The following is a 12,473-nucleotide window of genomic DNA, read 5'->3' as shown; positions in this document are numbered from 1 at the left end:
GACCAAGGAAGACCAACAGAGGGCAGCCGCGCCTGCTATCCCAGAAAGAGCTGAGGAGAGTCCCAGATGAGGGGTCACTCAGCAGCCGCGAGCAGAAGTCAGGGGGTTGCAGTGGCGTGCCCGTGAGCTCCGCCGGCAGCCAGCTGTGCCTGAGTGACCGAGCCCGGGCCGAGGGCCGAGGCACCCCACCTCCAGTGGCCCGAGCGAGCCCCAGGCTCCAGGTCCCGATAAGCAGCCGCCAAGGAGTGAGCCGGTGTGTACCTGGGCGCCCATCCCGGACACAAAGAACCACCAACGCACCGATGTCTGAGGCGTCCGCCACCGGCAGGGGAAGTGGTGGGGAGATAGGCCTCCAAACCTTGGAGGGCCTGAGATGTCCCCAGAGAGGTGGCATCTGATACCCGACCTGACATATAGACACAGACATACAGGCACACACAGATACAAACATCCATTCCCACCCTCATGCTCTCATAAGCAATTACTCCACACTCAACCAACGTGGAGACAGACATAAAGAGACGCTGTACACACAATCACTCTCCCCAAGCGTACTCTAAGAACCGGGTCTAGGTACCCCTGCCCTGGAGGGAAACTGCACCCAGACCCAGGTGGTGTTACCCTTTTCCCCTGCGGTGGGAGAAGCAGACCACCCCGACTCCGCAGCAGCAGGAGGCCCCACATTCCAGACCCCAGTCGGACGGCCAACTCCTCCTCCTAGCTCCCCGCTCCAGCAGGCAGCAGAGAGAACGGGGGTGTGTGAAGACTCAAACCTCCCTCCACCCGCTCATATGTACTGTTGATGTATGTGTGTTCTAAGGTGCATTTAAAACCCAGGAGGGCATGGAGCCACCTGCCAGAGCAGCAGGTAGGCGCATAGCCCCTCCTGCTAGCCCTCAATGTTTACGTGTATTTAAAATTGAGAGGTGGGCAACGACGCCAGGGGTGAGGTGTACACCCTGATGGTAATTTGGATTCTGTGTGGCGTGCCCACCCCCAAGATCCTATATGTATGTGTAATGAGAGTGTGAGTAATGTGAATGTCTAAGTTGTGGGATAAAATTGAGGCAGAGGCAGCCAGAAGGGGACAGAGGGGGGGATGCCTCCTTTGCACCCTGGTGACACAACCCTACCCCAAGGCCCTGCATGTGTGGGTGATTGTGGTGGAGCGGGAAGAGGGAGGCAGCTGGAGATGGGGAGGGAAGGAAGGAGGGGCAAGTGACCCCTCCTGGGGCCAGCTCCCCGCTGACCCCAGTAGGCACCCCATACTCTGCAACCCGCCAGGAAAGGGGCCCAGGCCCATCCGGACCGGGGCCCAGTGCAGCAGCGCCGCCCGGCCCCACAGAGCCCGGGACAGTCCACCTGACCCCACCACAGAGAAAACTGCACCCACCCCATCATCCACTCATCTTCCAGACTACACAAGACAATAGGCGCCCAGGCTGAGATCTTCCTCCACCTCTCCTGTATCTCCCCCTCCTGCAGAGAGTTCCTGAAGAGAGGAAAGCTCCTGCAAGATGTGACAACCTCCCCACCAGTTGAAGAGCCCCCAGGTGGTTCGATGCACAGGCGGCACCCTGCGCCAGGACTGGGCCCCCATACACCCACCCGCCCACAACCCCGGCAACACACCAACCAGGACCCGAGCCCCTGAGGCCTGGCCAGGGCCCCAGCCCAGAGACGGAATGCCCCCAGAACCTCACGCCCATCCCGGACCCACCCAGGGGCAGCCAGGCTACCAGGTCAGTAACCCACGTCCGTCAGCACAGACCCTCCCCTAGCCCTGCTGCACACAGCCACGAGGAAACCGTCACCTAAGAGCCAACAGAGCCCCTAATTGGCCATGACTCGCTCTCTCTCTTTTCCTGCTCTCTCTCTTTCTCTTTCTCTCTCTCTCTCTCTTTCTCTCTCCCTCTCTCTTTCTCTCTCTCCCTCTCTCTTTCTCTTGCCGTCACTCCTAAAACTTTTTTTTGTTTTGTTTTTTTGCTCATAAGCAGAGAGTGCTTGCTAGCGCTAACGTGGTGAAACTATTGAGGAAAAAACGCCGCGTATATATTGTTTATCATGACTCTGGTTTTACGTGGCCTATCAACACAATTTAAAAACTGTCACCTTGTTGCTTTGTCTTTAAGTGGTCATGTGATTGACTTACCATGACTACTTTATTCTTCCTCAGTCAAACAGCAGCACTCATGCGATTGTTTTGCCTCCTGAGCTCCAGGTGTTGTGCTAGACAGTGATCGTGATTAGCGTCCGCGGGAGCGCGCAGCTGCTTAAAGCTGTAGCGTCCGGATTACTTACAGCTACTTCCGTGCAACTGATATAAGATGCGGTAAGCTGAACACAGTTTCAACCGTCTGTTTGTTGAAAAATAGTAACGGACCGCGTTTCCTTGTTAGTAACTGTAACGGCGTTGTAACGATAGGAATAGTAATTAGTTAGATTACTCGTTACTGAAAAAAGTAACGCCGTTAGTAACGCCGTTACTTGTAACGCCGTTATTCCCATCACTGTATATAATACATCTGTATATACACTGTCAGAGATACTTGTCTTTGAGTGAAGATTTAAGGTGATAGGAAATATAAATAACTGCAACTTGAATCTTTGACCCAGAGTTCAAGCTCATATATATATATATATATATATATATATATATATATATATATATATATCATAATAATCTGACAATAACTATAATATTGTCCATATTATATTAACATTACCGCAGTGAGATGACTTTAGTCTCATGAACAACATTAGCTAATTATTATTTACTGACTAATCTTGAAATGACTGTTCAGTACAGAAATGAAGCCCAACTATCATGTTTTACAGTCCCGTGGTCTCAGCCTCAGATACTCAACTAATCAAAGTGATGTCATGACAAAAATGAATGAACAACAAAACATTTTTTCTCCTTCATTTCTGTCACACAAAGCTGTATGAAACATTTCTCGCGGTTAGTATCATGGTTGCTAGGCAACCTGAACAGCGCGACGAAGGCTAGACCGTCCCATTTCACAAGCCTCGCACTTCCGCACTTCCCGTACTTGTAGTACGCGTAGTGTGCGTACTTCAAGCGTGCGGTCTCTTAATTGGGACACAGCCTCAGTCTGCTGTGGAAAAAGGAAATCCAGGTGAGTTTCTCCTGATCACCCGAGGCCGTCATTACTGTGTGAACTTTACCCACACACCACTCCTCACACCTCCACCCACTGCACACAGTCACTGAGTACAGACCGGCTGTTTCCTGTAAAGCGAGAGGAAGGAAGAGAACAAAAACGAGAAGTTCAGCGTCATTTTGCAGAAGTGAAAGTGTGAGAGAGCAGCAGCAGAGCTGCAGTCGAGTCCTGTTTGTCTCTAAAAGAAGAGTCCATCAGGTTTCTCTCAGCAACAGTGGTGAGTGCAGCTGATCACACTTCCTGTTTCTACACAAATCTTCACTCTGTTCACTTCATCAGGGCTCTAGAGTGCCATTTCTCAATGGTGTGACTAAAAAACATCCTAGGTTTTACTGGTGCGACCAGCCATTCGAGTAAAAGAAAAAGTCTCTGCAACTCTGAAAGTGTCCATGTGGTCAACAACAGACACACATTATGCCCATTTCATGGTTGAAACCAATCAGAGATAGTCACCTCTGTGATTGGTCCATATATTCCTGTAGGCCAACGTGTGTGGGCTCGTTTGAAAGTGCAGGCGGATAGAGAGAGGTGAGTAGCCTGGGCCTGATGGAAGTGGATGTAGCTGTGGGTAATGAGAAAAGAAAGTGGCTTGACACTGACAACATGATGCACTGCATTTACTGTGGTGAGTGTGGAAAGACCATGGCCAGTCTTGTGCCAAGGTAGGTACCCCTGACAGAATTAGTTTCCCCTGCGTCGCTGGGCAGGGAGAGCGGATCCAACTGACTCCGCCTCCGCTACAACCAACTAGATAAAGTTAAATTTAGTTTAGTGAAAACGTGAAAAATGAGAGTGACCGTTCAGTTTGTGGGTTACAAAAGAATGTGACACATCTATTGTTCTCACGTGTTATCGGATGAGATTATTTCAACAAACAGTTTGACTAATAATTATTTGTATCCTTCTGTAACTGTGCAGAACTGTAATGAGCTAAAACCTTATTGTCATTCTAAGAAGTGTTTTTCAAGTGGGTGGCTGTAGCTCAGTTGTATAAAGCGCTTTGAGTGCTCAGGCAGAGTAGAAAAGCGCTATTCAATTCAATTTTATTTATATAGCACCAAATCACAACAACAGTTGCCTCAAGGCGCTTCATACTGTACAGTAGAAACAGAGAAAAACCCAACAATCATATGACCCCCTATGAGCAAGCACTTTGGCGACAGTGTGAAGGAAAAAACCCGTTTTAACAGGAAGAAACCTCCGGCAGAACCAGGCTCAGAGAGGGGCGGGGACATCTGATGTGATTGGTTGGGGTGAGAGAAGGAAAACAGGATAAAGACATGCTGTGGAAGAGAGACAGAGATTAATAACAGATATGATTCAGTGCAGAGAGGTCTATTAACACATAGTGAGTGAGAAAGGTGACTGGAAGGAAAAACTCAATGCATCATGGGAATCCCGGCAGCCTCGTCTATTGCAGCATAACTAAGGGAGGATTCAGGGTCACCTGGTCCAGCCCTAACTATATGCTTTAGCAAAAAGGAAAGTTTGAAGCCTAATCTTGAAAGTAGAGATAGTGTCTGTCTCCCGAATCCAAACTGGAAGCTGGTTCCACAGAAGAGGGGCCTGAAAACTGAAGGCTCTGCCTCCCATTCTACTTTTAAATACTCTAGGAACAGCAAGTAGGCCTGCAGTGTGAGAGCAAAGTGCTCTAAAAATATGCTTTTGCGCCAACCTGTGGGACGTAGACGGGCGTGCCGGAGTGTCTTAAAGAAATATCCACACACCACGACCAAGGGGGATCATAACACCTTACATATGGAATATGTAACGGTGTGGAGAGATAGTCTCTCACTAAGAGAACCAAGGTTACACCGTAACTGTACGATACAGCTGTCTTAATTAAAGATGAGTTCAGACCAAAAATGATCAACTGCATTAATGCTTTTTCTGAAGTATCAGGTCTGACTTTAAACATAAAATGTGTCCTGTTCAGAGAGGCTTGTGTCCATAAAGAAATCAAAGGTATTCCTGTCAAACAACAAGTGACTTATTTGGGAATGTCAGTCTCAGAGGGTTATCTCTCATTTTTAACATTTAATTCCAAAAATGACAAATATAGATTTGATCTGTGGCTCCTGAGAGATCAATCACTGAAAGGTAGAATCCTTTAATTTAAAACAGAGGACTTATCTCACTTAGTGTATCCTGTAAAAGTCATAGATGTTCCTAAATCATTCATAAAACAGTCGATGCTGCACTTTATAACTTTGTGTGGAAAAATAAATCTCATTTTTTAAACAGATGTGTACTAAATCATCCTGATAATCAAGGGTTTAAATAGGTTCAAGTTCCATACATCAGCTTAGATATTCAAGGTAAACTGGATCAAACATGTCATCAGACACAAACATAGATGATGGTGGCTTTATCAAAGGCTTCTTCTCTACAAGCATAAATCTTTGATTTGGACAAACAAATGTATTAAAGACAAAAATAAATCAATGTTTTATGAGAAATGGATCCAGAATAATATTAATCATGTATCGCATCAAGTGAATGGAAAAGGTCATCTTCTTCCTTATCCTGAGTTTGTGACTAAACTTAAAGAAACCTAAAACCTCTTAAAACTTATAGAAGTCCGTACGCTTTTCTTTCCAAGCTTCTTAGACTACTGATGCTTGTTTCTCTCTTTTAAAAGATGAAATTTAATTTGAATTTTGAATGAAATGTGTTTCTTTTCTTTCTCTGTCAGAGTGCAGACATGTCTGCTGCCAGCAATCAGCGATCTGAAGATCAGTTTCTGTGCTCCATCTGTCTGGATGTGTTCACTGATCCAGTCAGCACACCATGTGGACACAACTTCTGCAAAACCTGCATCAGTCAGCACTGGGACATGAATCAGAGCTGTAAGTGTCCCATGTGTAACGAGACTTTCAACATTAGACCTCAGCTGAGGGTCAACACCTTCATCTCTGAGGTGGTTGCTCAGTTCAGACGTGAAGCTCAGCAGAAAGCCAGCAGCAGCAGCTCAGAGCAACAAGCTGCCAAACCAGGAGAAGTTCCCTGTGACTTCTGCACTGGAACCAAACTGAAGGCCCTGAAGTCCTGCCTGGTGTGTCAGACCTCCTACTGTCAGACTCACCTGGAGCCTCATCTGACAAAGGAAGCTCTGAAAAGACATCAACTGATTGATGTTGTGGAGAACCTGGAAGGCAGGATGTGTACGAAGCACGATAAACCTCTGGAGCTGTTCTGTAAGACCGACCAGACATGTGTCTGCACACTCTGCTCTGTTTTAGACCACAAGAACCACGAGTTTGTTCCTCTGAGAGACGAATATGAAGGAAAGAAGGCAGAGCTGGAGAAGACAGAGGCTGAGATTCAGCAGATGATCCAGAAGAGACGACTGAAGATTCAGGAGGTCACAGAGTCGGTGAAGATGAGTAAAGATGCTGCAGACAGACAGAAAGCAGAAGGTGTTCAGGTCTTCACTGCTCTGATGGAGTCTGTTGAGAGACGCCTGAAAAAGTTCATAAAGGAGATCGAAGACAAACAGGAAGCTACAGAGAAACAGGCTAAAGGTCTCATCAAAGATCTGGAACAGGAAATCTCTGAGCTGATGGAGAGAAGTTCTAAGGTGGAGCAAATCTCATGCTCTGAAGACCACCTCCACCTCCTCCAAAGTTTCTCCTCCCTGAAAGCTGCTCCACCAACCAAGGGCTGGACAGAGGTCAGAGTGCGTCCACCATCATATGAGGGAACTGTGGTGAGAGCTGTGGCTCAGCTGGACGAGACAGTCTGGAAATATATGAATGACTTGTTTGATGCTGAGCTGCAGAGGGTCCAACAGTATGCAGTGGATGTGACTCTGGATCCTGATACAGCTCAAACTAATCTAATCCTGTCTGATGATGGAAAACAAGTGCACTGTGGTGATGTGAGGAAGAATCTTCCAGACAACCCAGAGAGATTTTCTTACTGTCCTATTGTTTTAGGAGAGCAGAGTTTCTCTTCAGGCAGATTTTACTTTGAGGTTCAGGTTAAAGGAAAGACTAAATGGGATTTAGGAGTGGCCAGAGAGTCAATCAACAGGAAGGGAAACATCACACTGAGTCCTCAGAATGGTTTCTGGACTGTAGTGCTGAGAAATGGAAATGAGTACATAGCATGTGCTGACCCTCCAGTCCGTCTCTTTCTTCTTCCTGGTCCTGAGAAGGTGGGGGTGTTTGTGGATTATGAGGAGGGTCTGGTCTCCTTTTATGATGTAGGTGCTGCAGCTCTGATGTACTCCTTTACTGGCTGCTCCTTCACTCACAAACTCTACCCATTCTTCTGTCCAAGTCTAAGTTATTGTGGTACAAACTCTGCACCTCTAATCATCTGTCCTGTCAATCAAACAACATCAACGACTGATTTTATTTGATGAACTGATTGATTTTTATTGAAGGGAAGAAATGAACATATTGAGTGTAAATACTCTACAGTGTCTGAATTGACCTAGCTAGAAGTCTGACTAGCTATCTAAACAGCTAAACATGAACCCAGAAACTCCAAAAAGTAGATGAGCTCTTAAGAAGTTTACTGGTTATTTCATTTTCTGAAACTGCAACAATAAAGGGAATGTGCACTTTCTGTGCTCAGAAAGTGAGGACAGTGAGCTTTATTGTAAAGTAAAAAACATTGACTATGATCATATAAATGCACACAAACACATCTCTCCACACATATGCAAATGCATTATATTGCCTGAAAAAATGGGCTAGAGGCAACGAATGAAAATGAAGAGTTTTATTGTATGAATAAATTTTAAAAAGTAGAACAAACAATCAAATATGCTTCTTAACATATTCATGCACATACAAGTATAATTTAATATACATTTATTTCACTATAAACATGTAAAATAGTGATCTTTATCTTGCCTCCTAATGGAGATGTCTCTCATGTAGTGCAGCTTGCAGAAAGGGGTCCTCCCCCCCAAAAAATGAAAGTCACACCACCTTCAACTCATCATTTTATTGGAAAGAGATGTGTCTGGTAGCATTATTTGAAAAAAAATAATGCTGTTGGTTTTTTTGAAGGGCCAGTGTAAGGCATGAAAATGTGGTTTGCTGCCTCAGGGCATTGCTATGCTGTAGAGGGTTAAGTTATTTAGCCAGACTGAAACTGTGCAGAACAGGAAGCTTTGTGCAGAGTTGCAGAGGACATCGCCTATTTTTATGCTGCTAAGAGAGAATAACAGGAAACAGCTTGGGGTGAAAGAGTGTTGAGACTGTAAGTGAGGTGCCTTAGAGGGGGGAAGTTAGCTGTGTATTTCCTCTTTGAGATCTACCGGACTGCACTTTGGGTGGTGTCGGGTGGATCTACCACATATGTGCTTAATAAATATTTGTTTTTGACTAGACCTGCTCTGAGTATTGGTTATTTATTCTCAGCACATCAAAATGAATCGGAACAGGCACTTGGCCAGAGGTGGTGCTGGTTGACTCGACTCCATTTGACTGCACACAAAGTAAACTGCACGCTTTAATTGTGAAGCAGAAACGCTGAAATCGGAGAAATAAAACATACGAGGGGAACAATAACAAAGACAAGATTTACTCTTGCTGTCCTGTGAACAGCATCGGCGTGGTGTTAATTGTTTGCTGTTTTCGCGATCACGTCACGCATGAGAATATCACCAGGTAAACTCACGACATTTTAAAACATTTTGCTGTTCAACAGCATGAAGACTGACGGAGTGTGTTTGAGGTAACCTCACAAGTGTCACAGATGACACATTTGGTGTTTATTTGCTGTTTTGTCTGTAGCGGCTCCTGCAAAGCAAGTCTACCACACATCTGTTTGACCAACACCAGTTAATCTGCAACACCAGCTAATCTGGAACACCGGCTTCTTTGCTGTTCCGCTGTGTGTTGTTGTTTTGGTGACGTATCTTCCGTCGACCAGACGATTGGTCGTCTACAGTGGGATTCAGCGCTCCTATCGGCCCGAGTCTACAGTGTCTACACTCACCGTAGATTCCGGGCCAATAATCTGGGTCCAAAACTCCGTCTCCATGAAAAGAAGCAGTGCTTGAAATGTTTGATGGATATTTGAAAGCTTCAGTAAGAAAACCTACAGACAAAGAAACCCCAAGAAACATCAGCCATCTTCTTCAGGTCCTAAAGTCAAACGAACACTGCAGAAATTTCTCAGTCAGAAAATTACATATCATGTTTAGCTTCTTCTAACTTCTAACTCTGTTAAATGTAATAAATTCCTTTTTCATGGATGCCTGGATGTTAAACTTAATTGTTACACCTGGTATAGCAGCAACGCTGATTATTTTATTAGAGTTGAAAGAATTTAGTCAGTTTGTAACTCTCAGTGACGCAGCAAAAATTCAAACGTACAGCACTGCTATCACTTCTGACATAAATGAAGACAGAAAACTAAACAGCAGGGACATTGGTAGGGTTACTGAAGCTAGCTGGTATATAATGATGTGCTATGTGATCGCTAGCATAACAGCATAACACAAACACAGTGAAGCTGGAGGATGAATGCTAACTTTTTTCTACTTGATAAAAGTTTACATGAGGGTTCCTGACGGTTAGAGACAAATGCAATCGCATGGCAGGATGCTGTAAACCAGGGTCTCAAACTTGCAGCCCACGTCACCTCTACTTATGCCCACATTTTGATGTGAAGAAATATTTTACAAAATTATTATTCAAAAAATGATTTAATATGAAGGCAATATGAGCAGAGTGTTAGGCAGGCATGGCCCTTTCAGACTGTAGCCTCATGGGTGGTGTAGTCCTTGCTCCAGGAAGAACATGTGGGACTGCCCCTCCATCTGTGTGTGTGAGCACAAGGGAGGGAGAAAAAGGAAATATGAAAAGTATGAGGTGCTACCGCCCAGAAACGGGAGATGGAAGCATGTAAATATAATAATAACCACTGCAGCCAAAAAGAGTGCCTCACGATCCAAGTTGTAAGTAAGCTATTAAGACTCGACTGTACACTGTGTTTGTGTTTTCCTCAAAAACAAGTAAGTTCAGCCTTTCAATGCCTCTCTCTGTCTCTCGCTAGCAAAGTTGACCCAGACAGTAAAGCTAGCTCCCGGCTACGAGCCCGACACGGAACCCAAAGTATTAGCCAGAGGTCTCCTTTCCACGGTTCGGAGCCACGGACCTGGTCGAGGTAACAACCCAGATAGCAAGGAAACATTGAAACAATGTTGAGTCAATATCAGGCGACGTCATTGAATCAACGTTGAAGTGTGATGTTGACCCAACATCACTCTTGCACCCATTTTTAACGTTGAAACAACGTCAGGTTTTGATGTTGAATCAATGTTGAAACCTGACATTGATTCGAGGTTATATTTTCTAATACTCTTGACATTGAAACAATGTCAGATTCTGATATTGAAACACTGTTGAGCTATGGTGTTGATTTTCCACCTCTTTCGCACAGTTGTTTTTTATTAAAACAACAGTTAAATCATGACTGGAAATCTACCTTTCTTTATAGTTATTTTAACCAATACTAAACTACTGCATGCAAAAAAAACTAAACAAAAAAAGGTCAATAGACATGTTTCGTTTGCTAAATACTTTATTAAAACACAGTTTTCTATTTTACATTTATATTTTAACATAACTTTGTAGTTTTTCCTACTCCCCCGGGATGGGGATGGATGATGTGTGTCCTGCACCACCCAAACGGTCTGGGGCGTATCGTAGCCACTTCTGCACTGCCTGTGCAAAGACAAACTCTGACATCGAGTTTGCCCCTAACTGCTGCGTCAGGCCATCTAGGACAAAAACCGGACATAGGACATGTGAAACACACCCAGCAGATCAATCGATCCCTTTATTGTTCACTTTAGCCTCATAAAACTACAATAAACGGTAAAACTTACCAAATATGCATCTGCACAGCGCAGTATCTTTAAATGCCCTTTTTTGCTTCGTCTGGTCCTTTGTTTTTTTTCCCTGCCCAGTTTAGTAGAGAGGCCAGCTCATTTGTGATGGCATAAGCCATTACACGGCGGACTTGCACCTCCAGTGTGGTCCCTCCAATCAAGGCAAAGCGTCTCACCTATAGACACATTTTAAGAGATGGAATTAGCGTGTCTCATGTCTTAAATGTGTATGCAAGTGCTTGTGTGTATGCCGTTGTTATGCATTTAAATCACATCTGACAGCTATTACACTTTATAGTTACAAAGTGTACATAAGCTTTATATACTTACCATTGCCTTATTTGCCTCTTGTGATTGAAGAGCTGCCTCTGCATGGTTTAGCTCCTCAATGTTGTGCAAGGGCAAAGCCAAAGGGAGTACCCCAGCATCTACCGATTCATTGGAGCTGGTATTGCGGATGGCTCTGACCTCCTCACGGAGTTCGTTAACAGAACTCGTCAGGTCTGACACCATAGTTAAAATCTTTTGTGAGGTCGCATCTGTTTCAAAGAATAATTCCAGAAAGATTAATGGCTTAAGCAGTGTGTGGCGAAAAACTAATATATCCATAAGTGATGGTGTAACATTCTGCATTCAATTATTAGTTGTTTTAACTGCTAAAAGTGTTTGCTAGTTTTTGCCTGTCACATATATCTGATATTTGTATATGTAGCTTGCCATCACCAGTGCGTGAATGTGTGTGTGAATGGGTGGATGACTGAATGTGTAAAGCGCTTTGGGGTCCTTAGGGACTAGTTAAAGCGCTGTACAAATATAGGCCATTTACCATTTATACCATGTAAAATCTGAAATTCCAAGATGTTCGAACTTGCCTTGTAATAGTGGCCTCACAGAGTCTCTGGAATCTACAGAAAAACAAATCACAACAAGATGACATTCAGGAGTATAAACTGGTGTTTTGAAGATAAGTGCACAATGACATTGTGATTCAGCTTTAAAACAACTTTAAAAGCATACCTAAAGCATCTGCCTTACCACAACATACTTCAAATACAACGAAGGCTTCTACAGACAAAAACATGGCTGTGCCATGGGCTCCCCTGTGTCACCTATTGTAGCCAACCTTTACATGGAGGAAGTGGAAAGAAAGGCTCTTGGCTCTTATAAAGGGAGAGTACCCAGCCACTGGTACAGATATGTAGATGACACCTGGGTCAAAATCAAGACACAAGAAGTGGAATCCTTCACTGCGCACATTAACGCCGTGGATAAAAACATCAAGTTCACCAGGGAAGACACAAAGGACAACTGTTTGCCTTTCCTGGACTGCGCTGTGCACATTGAAGAGAATGGCAACCTCAACATTGAAGTTTACCGGAAGCCCACACACACGGACCAGTACCTCCTCTTTGACTCCCATCACCCTCTGG

General features: G+C 44.6%; 1 protein-coding gene and 1 long non-coding RNA gene across 2 annotated transcripts; one reads left to right on the top strand and one right to left on the bottom strand.

Moving 5' to 3' along the window:
• Positions 1 to 3,136: 3,136 nt before the first annotated feature.
• LOC116316893 (E3 ubiquitin-protein ligase TRIM21-like) lies at positions 3,137 to 8,186 on the top strand. The gene is made up of 2 exons (XM_039608488.1): positions 3,137 to 3,402; positions 5,881 to 8,186. Exon 2 carries the CDS (start codon positions 5,890 to 5,892, stop codon positions 7,549 to 7,551), a length of 1,662 nt encoding a protein of 553 aa, XP_039464422.1. The 5' UTR covers positions 3,137 to 3,402; positions 5,881 to 5,889; the 3' UTR covers positions 7,552 to 8,186.
• A 2,597-nt stretch (positions 8,187 to 10,783) lies between these two features.
• LOC120438011 lies at positions 10,784 to 11,573 on the bottom strand. Its single transcript, XR_005611585.1, has 3 exons — positions 11,374 to 11,573; positions 11,041 to 11,219; positions 10,784 to 10,932 (listed from the first exon to the last, which is right to left on the bottom strand). It is a non-coding gene; the product is annotated as an uncharacterized LOC120438011 (long non-coding RNA).
• Positions 11,574 to 12,473: the final 900 nt, after the last annotated feature.

This window comes from Oreochromis aureus, linkage group 3, assembly GCF_013358895.1.
Source record: "Oreochromis aureus strain Israel breed Guangdong linkage group 3, ZZ_aureus, whole genome shotgun sequence".
Lineage (NCBI taxonomy): Eukaryota > Metazoa > Chordata > Actinopteri > Cichliformes > Cichlidae > Oreochromis > Oreochromis aureus.
This window is presented reverse-complemented; position numbering and strand designations above follow the sequence as displayed.

Coding starts and splice junctions, on each gene's coding strand:
- LOC116316893 (XM_039608488.1), top strand. CDS start 5,890: ATGTCTGCTGCCAGCAATCAGCGATCTGAAGATCAGTTTCTGTGCTCC.